Source organism: Myotis yumanensis, unplaced genomic scaffold, assembly GCF_028538775.1.
Source record: "Myotis yumanensis isolate MYYU_CA2020_CCGP unplaced genomic scaffold, mMyoYum1.0.hap1 SCAF_16, whole genome shotgun sequence".
NCBI classification, from domain to species: domain Eukaryota; kingdom Metazoa; phylum Chordata; class Mammalia; order Chiroptera; family Vespertilionidae; genus Myotis; species Myotis yumanensis.
The window spans coordinates 45,201,572-45,210,896 of NW_027223767.1; the positions used below are offsets into that span (position 1 = coordinate 45,201,572).

Consider the following 9,325-nt stretch of genomic DNA (forward strand, 5'->3'; position numbering starts at 1 on the left):
CGCTTCCCCTCTGAAATAAATAAAAATACATTTTTTTAAAAAGTGACATACCTATGAATGCTTTGGGAGACCAAAGAAGGAAGAGTTCGGAATAGAGTGGATTGCTTTGGGAAAGCCTTGAGAAGATGAAACTTGAGTTGAAGCTTAAAGGATAGCTAGGATTTGGTGGTGAGGGAAGAGGGATGGTATTTCCGAGTATTATGAAGGAGTCACAAGAGCAAAACATATGTACTTTGGTTTATTCAGCAAAGGTTGATAGAATGCCTACCATGTGCTGTACATTTGGTATGGTTGGGTACTTAAATGAATGGACAATACTCTCTGACTTCAATGAATATACAGTCTACTGGGAAGGGGCACATCTAATGCCTAATTACAGTATAATATAGTAGAATGGATGAGATACAGAGGTGACAGTGGGAGAGGTACCTACCCCAGCCTAGAAATCAAGAAAGGAAGCGGAGAACTGGCTGGCATGGCTCCATGGTTAGAGCATTGGCTTGCACACCACAGGGTCGTGGGTTTTATTCCAGGTCAAGGGCACATACCTGTGTCCAAGTGCCTGCAGGAGGGAGGCAACCAGTGGATGTGTCTCTCTCACATCAGTGTTTCTCTCTCTCTCTCTCTACCTCACTCCCTTCCACTCTCTGAAAAGCAATGAAAAAAATATCCTCGGGTGAGGATTAACCAAAAAAAAAAAAAAGGAAGGAAGGTGAGATCAGACTGACTGGGGTAATGGGTTATCCAAGAAAGGAGGATAATTGGGGGAAACTCAATTGGGTTGGAAGCTAAGAGTTTGAAACTTTATGATGTAGGAACTGCAAAGCTCTTGAAAAGTTTGAGCAAAGTGTGGGGAGATTAGTGAGTTGATGGTGCACACAGTGGATTGGTATAAGAGATTAGAAGCAAAAAGAACATTTGGGAGGCTTTTTGCAGTAGAACAGACTAAGTATAAGGAAGTCCTGAATTAGAATTGTGGAGGAAGACATGGAAAAGCAGGAAAAAAAAATCATCAAGAATACATAGATTCTTGACTGACTTGTGGGAAATGAAAAAGTCACACATTTATTCTGCACTTTGGTAGAGCAGGGATGGGAGGAGGGTGAATATGATATGTAACATGGTGCTCAGAGGCTCACAGAGCCTCTATAGCCAAACCTAACTGCTTTGGATTTTAATTGCAGCTCCTCCACCCCCGCCACCCATGATCCGAAATGGTGCCAGGGATGCTCCCCCTCCCCCACCACCATACCGACACGGGTCAGAACCTCTGAGCCGAGGAAAGCCCCCACCCCCGCCCTCAAGGACTCCAGCTGGGCCACCACCTCCTCCTCCTCCACCCTTGAGGAATGGCCACAGAGATTCTATTACCACTGTTCGATCTTTCTTGGGTGAGTAGCTAGCTGTTTTAGTCTCATAGTTCCTGTGGCGACTTACTAACTCCTGTAGAATGGGAATGGTCACTTACAGCTGTTCACACCAGTTCCTCTCCTGACTTTACATCTGACTTCTAATGCCTGTCCATTGATGTTCCTTTCCTTACGCAAATTCTAAGCATGGGTTGCTTTGGGATAGATTGAGGTAAAATCAGCAGGTGTCATGCTAACTCTAAAGCCATTCTCTTGCTCCTTAAGGATCATTAGCTGTGGTTACCTTTAAGTCAGAGACTTCATCTTCTTCAGGATTACTCAGACAGGAAGTGAGCATTCCTCTAGGAAGGAGAGCTCCTTTCTGGCCCTTTAAAAACAAAATAAACTTTATTTCCAACTTGGGCCCGCCATGATGGCTCTCACAAAGAAGGGTAGCAAGAAGAGGGGCCCTTCTGCCATCAAAGAGTCAGTGACCAGAGAATACACCATCAACAGTCACAAGCACATCCATGAAGTGAGTTTCAAGAAGCACTCAAAGAAATGCAAAAATTGGCCATGAAGGAGATGGGAACTCCGGATGTACACAGTGACACCAGGCTCAACAAAGCTGTCTGGGCCAAAGGAGTAAGGAATGTCCCATACCATAGTGGGATGAAGATTCACCAAGCAGTCTCTGTGTATTGGTTACCTACATACCTGTCACCACTTTTAAAAATCTACAGTTAAAGTGCATGAGAACTAACTGCTGATTGTTGAAGAAAGTTATAAAACTGCCACACAAAAAACATCCCACTAGGTAGACAATATTTACCTAGTAAACCAAAGCCACTAACTAGCTGTGTTACTTTAAGGAAGTTGCTTCACGTCTCTGGGCCTCACTTCCCTTATCTGTGAAATGAGGAGGTTGAGTAAATCAGGAGTGTGTCAGAGTAACTTTTCCAAGGTTATCAATGAATCTTAGGCCCCACCTAAAATACATTTTTTTAACCTACCTCTCTAACTCGTATTTCATCTCGTTAACTTCTTTAATTAGTTATTTATTCTTAAAATCTTTATTGTTGAAAGTATTAAATATGTCCCCCTTAACCCGCATTGACCCCTTCTAGCCTTCCCCTTGCCCCAAGCCTTGTCTGTGTTCATGGGTTACCCAAAGGTATCATTAGACTCCTGGGAAGATCTGTACAATCCCTTTCAGACCTAACACTTGCTCTAGTGTATTCTGATTAGGTGGACCAGGGTTTTTGCTTTGAAGATCAAGTCCTTTGGAAGGTCACCAAGCCACACCCATAGAGCATTTGAGCCTTCTTATAGAGGGGCCGTGGGAAGTGGGCACGGGGCCATGAGATGGCTATCCCAACTGTGTTGCAGAACTACATGAGGGTAACCTGGGCCAAAAGGGAATTATCTGGTCAGAACTCTCACTCATTGTGACAAATATTCCCATTTTAGGTTAATTTCTACCAATTTGTAGATTCAGTTCAGTTGGTATCCCATGGTGATAGTCTCTAAGATGGCTGTGTTAAAGAATTTTATTTTTTTCTCCTCCCATTCAAACAGCTGTGCTCCTTTCCTGTTAGATGCCTGGTTTTTGGTGGAAATATTTTTTAAAACCAGGTCAAGCCCTAGCCGGTTTGGCTCAGTGGGTAGAGCATCGGCCTGGGGACTGATTCCAGTCAAGGGCACATACCTCGGTTACAGGCTCCTTCCCTGCTGGGCCCGGCAGGAGGCAACCAGTCGAAGTGTTTTTCTCACATTGATGTTTCTGTCTTTCCCTCTCTCTAAAAATCATTGGAAAAATATCCTCGAGTGAGGATTAACAAAACAAACAAATAAACAAAAACAGCCAGGTCAAAGATTAATTCCTTAATGTAGAGAACCTTTGAGCACATCTTCTGGGCATACAAGGCACATAGAGCAATGCTATTGCTGTCCTTAGGAACCTGGGTTTAGTGGGCAAGGCAGGCCCTCACGTACATCAGAATAAATGGAGACCAGTAAGGGGAGAGTCAGAAGTGGCACGAAGAAGAGTCAGAAGGGTGATATGAATTAATATTCTGTTTCTTTTGTAGATGATTTTGAGTCAAAGTATTCTTTCCATCCAGTAGAAGACTTTCCTGCTCCAGAAGAATATAAACACTTTCAGAGAGTATATCCCAGCAAAACAAACCGAGGTGAGATGAGTAGTCATGAAAGTTTTTTCATAATTGCATAAAAAATAGAATCAGTGTGCTTTTCTTAGAAATTTTCTTTAAAATTTGTTTCTCCTCATCTTCATTTTCTTTAAAAACAAAAACAAAAACTAATCCCTCAGTGTTAAAGATTAGCTTATAGAGCTTGTCTCTCATTTTAGGAATGTTTGGTTATTCAGGATCTGGTGGGTAGTCTTGTGTATGTGGTTTTTATTGTTAATGTTTTTCAGCTGCCCGTGGAGCCCCACCTCTGCCACCCATTCTCAGGTGAAGCCTGGCTTGGTCCTGTTCCTCAGGAAAAGGATGGACCCTCTCCTCCTCTCAGATGGTCCCTCCCATTCCCCTGAAACCTGCATGAGAACTCCTGACGTGTTTCTCCAGTGCAACCAACCTCTAGACTCCAAGCATCCTCCCAGCTCGCCTCCATCTATGCATCTCGTCTTCTGGACTTGGTGATTGGACTCTATATTGACAGTAGGGTCTCAGACCCTGCGTCCATCCCTCCTCTAGCAATCCCTGCTAGCCAGATGAGGAAACAGCTTCCAAGTCGCCTGCTTTCCTCGTGGGGAAAGGTGCCTTGTTGTGATGAATTAACTCATTGTTGGGGCAGGGCGGAGAATGGTACTCCTACCTCCTCCTACCCACTTTGGGGGAAGCGTGGCGGGTATATTTCATCATTTAGGAAGCTGACATGGCTGGCCAGGACTTGGGGGTTGGGGACATTTTTAGTGAAACAAGAAAGGAGTTTGCAGAGAAGTGATCTGTTTTAAAGGTCAAGTTTGGAGAAAGGACAAGGGAGTGGGTCTGCTTTATTTTCAGGGGCATTTTGGTTTTGCTCTTACCCTACCCCATACCCTCACTCCAGGGATAAGTTGGATATAAACACTAAATACTAATCAGTTGAACTAAACAGCTAATAAAAAGGGAGGGTAAATAAACTGGCAAGCCTTTTAGCGTTTGTCAGTTTCCCTGCAGCAAAGGGACCAGGAGCCATTTGAGTCCTGGGGCTCCCCACCCCATTCCTCAGGGTGCTGGGCTGAGGGACGCTGTTTCTTCCCACCACCACCCAGGCCCTCAAGAGAAAAGTCACTTTTGTTCATTCCATGTTCACAAACTCCAGAAACTTCGGTGGGAGAGAGGAAGATGGGGCTGGGGTCTTGGTCTTATCTAAGACCTTGAGTCCACCTCAGTCTTTTCTGGCTGGTCCTGAAGGGCAGGGGTCCACTCAGTCCTGTCCAGGAACCACAGCCCTTGCTGGGTACGCCACGCTGACAAAGAAGGGAAGGTGAAGCTTGTAGAGTTCACAGCCCACTCACTGAAAGGACCTTCCTATTCTTCTCTCTCCACCCTTGCCTGTCCAAGACGGAGTGGTGAACAGCAGAGTAGAGAACGGGGAGGAAGCTCATGAGTCAAAGATTCCTCTGTGCCAAGAAACACAAAGACTTTGGTGAGATGACTCTCAGCCCAGTTACCTTCTTTGGCAGCCACCAATATGTTGTGTCTTCGTCTTCCAGGTCCTAGTTCAAGAACAGCAGAGTAGGGCTCCTGGGCTCCACACACAGGTGTTTGGTTTGCTACTGCGAAGTGCAGAGGCTACTCAAAGCTTGAAGTAAGAGCAAGGAGGCGCAGGTGACTTTTTGGGATGGTTGGGGAAAGTCTGTTAAAAAATTACATCACAGGCTTGAACTATTTTAGGGACCTTTCCAGCCTATTGGATCATAGACTGAGGATCTGTGCGTGGTGCCGGATGAAACCCAAGCCTTCCCAGTGCTAGAAGAGAGAGGGCTCATCTTGGGTTATTTGTATGGTATCTGCTATCCTTTATCATCTCCTGGACCATATTGCCTCTTGGGACAAGCAGTGATTAGGTCTATCCTCACACTTCTCTAACCATTATCATTCTTATTTTCAGACCTGTTAGTAGTTATCTCCCAGCAATGTCCCTGGCATCCTGAAGTGAATAGAGCTGAGAGAGGGGACACTAATGGAGGGAGAACAAGAGTGGCTACTGCAGCAGCGTTCCAGGGTAGATGCTGATCAGTTACTCAACTTAGACTGTGAAGTCTTCCCATTTATTTTTGAAATGGGAGTTGATGCCTTTTGTATAATGTTATAGAAATGTATTTTTTCCCCTTTCCTCAAACATAGAACATCAAAATAAGTATCACAAGTGAAAGCCAAACCACAGCTTTTCATTGGGGCTGATACCTTCCTCCCCTGTGACCTGCTGCTCATATTCCCCAGCATTTGGACTGTGTCACATGGGTATTGATTATTTTCATTTTCTTGGCCTCATGGGAAAAGGCCTCAGTCTAGATCTAGTTAGATGCATTTTCTTCAGCGCATGTTGGTGACACGGTACTTATTTAAATGTCTTTTGCCTTATACATATTTTGTCCCTCTGTTAATAACAGATTTATTATCATGTATATTTACTATTGAAGAATGGGAATGTGATCCTCATAGTTATTGATCTATTTTGTATGTTGTAAAAAGCTTGTAATATAGATTGAAGGTGGGCTGGCTGCAAGAGCACTACAACTTCTCACCTTTTAAATGGCTTTTTATCTGTTTATGGCAATGTTGTCTCTTCCGTGGGAGATGGGTGGTCTCATGTTGAGGCTATTGCCCAGTCCCATTAACCCCTTCTCCCCTCCCAGAAGGAGGAGGCATTGCCCAACTAAGCAGGAAGCTGTGTTAAAAGCCCTTGTGTGGGTTTGATTTCATGATGTTTTTCTCTAGGGGGGAAAACTTAATACTATAGTTGTTTCTTACCGCCCTTTCTGGGAAGTAGGGCAGTGGCCTCCAGGTTTTTAAATGAGCTTAGATGCCCTCCTTTCCCCCTCTTCTCTGGTCACCAAACCTGGATCAAAGCACTTGGATATTCCAGGTGTGGTTTTCTCTGTCATGGAGATTTCCTCCAGCCTGGTTACACAGAGAGAGGGTCGAGGGCTACCCCACCCAGTGGATGTGAAGCTGCTGTCTCCAGAAATTCATCCCAGTCCTTCCAGCTGGCAAAGGCAGAGAGACTAGCCACTGCCCATTGCACTGGGGGCACCCTCTCACCCCATAGTTTCCCAACTTGAAATCCAGATTTACCTCCAGGGAGAGGTGAGGAAAATTGTAAATAGACTTGCTACAGAGCAACTCAGGTTGGGGTGTGTTTTAATTCTCCTGATCACTTGAAATAATCTGTAGGCTGAGTGCTTATGGGAGTGGGGGAGAAGGGTGGCTCCAGGGTCTGCTGTGGAGCTCTGGGGGTGGAGTGTAGGGCATCTGAGGCCCTTTGATGGCACTACACTGAGCTGTCTGTCCTTCTGGAAACCCAACCTACAATCAACCACAGATCAAATTCTTCACATTCCAGTTGTAGTTTCTTTCCCTATTAAATCTCAGTCCCTGGCTATGTAGTTAGGGTAGCTTTCTGGGCCGCCCTAAACTTAGGGAGTGGAAGGCATTACAACTCTGCCTTCAAGACTCATCAAAATGAAACAAAACTACAACCACCTTCAAAACATACAAGAAAAAAAAAAAGAATAACTTTAACTGAAGGAAGGGTTTGGTTCCATTCGACTCCACGTTCATTGTGCCTTTACTTGTGTTAGATTTCTGTGCTTTCTTCCTCTCTCCCTCTTTGAAGCAATTAAAATCTTCCTTGATAACTGCTGTTTCCTTCTTTCTACTCTTGTTTCTGACATCAGTGCGTTCCCTAATTGTCTTAAATCTCATTTTACTGATGGCAGAGGGGCCAAGCCTACTTTTCTCATATCTATCTTTCGTCATTTCCCAACACTACCAGCATGGAAGTCAGTCAACACTGAATAAAAGACTAGAATGCATGTGTGAAGAGCGTGAGTGTGTATATGTGTGTCAGTTTTCTTTTAAAAAATAATTTATTGTGTGATTTATTTTGGAGTTGTATTCTGATTATAGTGCTCCCTCTCCCAATTAGCATTGATTTTTTTTCCAACCCTCTAAAAAATGTATAATCTGGTCTCAGGTTGGATTCTTCGGTACATTTGTTTCTCCTGGATGCCGTGCGGTTTAATTAAATGTTGCTTACAAACAAAACCAAAAACTGAAAACTGTGTACTCTTGTCTGGAATCTCGCCTCCTGTGGTGGCATAGAGAGGGGAGAAAACCTGTGACGTCATGTTCCAGGTTGTGTGGTCATTTGACCCCAGGTCCTCTCGGGAGGTAGGTCCACTGACCTGGGCAGAAGCATCTGCAGCTTCTTAAGAGTTTTCTGTCCTTCCCTCCTGTTACATTTTGAAAACCACAGTGCTGGGTAGCCATTCTGACTGGGTGATTCTGATAGAGTTGGCCATTATTTATATTTGCCACCTGAAACCCTTTTGCTTATGGTTTCCCAGACACCTCCTGGCCTTGTGTCTTTTCTTTGTGTCCCTTGTGATGCCTTCTGCCTGCGTTGCACGCCAGATTCACACACTGAGGCGTGAAGAAAGGTGGAGGCAGAGCATGTAGATTCTGTGTGTGTCTGTTTTTATGTGGGTGTTGGCTGTTTTTCTTAACTACTTTTTGAGTTGGAATCTAAGCAGGCTTTCTTGAACTTTGACTTTAGGTGTAAAAATTAAACCAGACATTCTCTGCTTACTATGGTCAGCTGACATAATCACCACTAGGACTTATTGAGCTTAACTTGCACTTTCATCATGGGCAAAGGTCTTGAAATTGTTTCCCATACTGATTTCAGAATGGGTGTGTACATGAATCACTCTCACATACTTTAGATATCAAAATCTATGAGGCTCCTTTCATTTTCACCCATACTTGCCAAATTGGTCTAATTCCTGATTATTTGACCCATCATTGTTATTAATGTGATGAATAAACTACCTATTTTGATTTGTTACTCTTGTAACTTTCAATAGCTCTGAAAGGGAGCTTGCCTAAACGACCCTCAACTTCCTAATGCTATAAGCTTTCTCCGTCCTATTGGGATGGTCCTGCTAATGTGTGTGTATGTGTGTGTATGTGTACATGTACTTGTACAACAGGATGCCGGACAGGTCCTTCCAGTGTGATCTGATTCCTTCCCTCATGATACTGTGTATGAATTAGCAGTTGATAAGGGCAGTAGTTTGCCCAGTCTAATGATACTGGGACAGCGCTGCTCACTGTGAATGTGCCTCTTAAGTATTTCCTGCCCCAACCCAGCCACAAACTGTGACTCACTGTAAAGAAAGCTGCTGGTCTCTGACTTCCTATTACTCTGCAGAGGTGAGAGAACTAAACTGTCAACCTCAGGACCCTAACTGCCCTCGAGGATAACTGGAGGGGAAATACTTCACCTCTGACATCACTGGAGCCCAGTCTGCATTGTTTTTTACATATAATTGAATTTATTCTCCACTTGTAGGTTTAGGTGTGTGAGATTTAAAGGACTGTGTAGTGTCTATCCACAAAAAATCTTCATGAGGCATGTCCTTTCCATTCAGCAAGCACTTATTGCATACTTTACTCTGTGCCAGGCATCTGTAATATGAAGATGAATAGGACAGGGCCTTTGCCTCCAGGGAGCTCAGAATCCAGTAGAAGACTTCAGGACAGCTACCAAGAGAAACCTCTGCAGGCTATTAAAAGGCTTCATGGGCCTGGCCAGAGTGGCTCAGTGGTTGAACTTCGACCTATGAACCAGGAGGTCACAGATTCCCGGTCAGGGCACATGCCTGGATTGTGGGCTCGATCCCCAGTGTGGGGCGTGCAGGAGGCAGCCAATCAATGATTCTCTCTCATCATTGATGT

General features: G+C 44.3%; 1 protein-coding gene across 6 annotated transcripts in view; it reads left to right on the forward strand.

The window, feature by feature from the left end:
* Positions 1-9,325, forward strand: part of WIPF2 (WAS/WASL interacting protein family member 2) — a 33,214-nt gene extending 23,889 nt beyond the window's left edge. For all 6 annotated transcript variants that reach the window (XM_070394486.1, XM_070394487.1, XM_070394485.1 and 3 more), the window contains 3 exons: positions 1,185-1,391; positions 3,440-3,541; positions 3,790-9,325. In XM_070394486.1, coding sequence (XP_070250587.1) covers positions 1,185-1,391; positions 3,440-3,541; positions 3,790-3,830 — 350 coding nt within the window. In that variant the 3' untranslated portion in view covers positions 3,831-9,325. The remainder of the gene's footprint in view (positions 1-1,184; positions 1,392-3,439; positions 3,542-3,789) is intronic.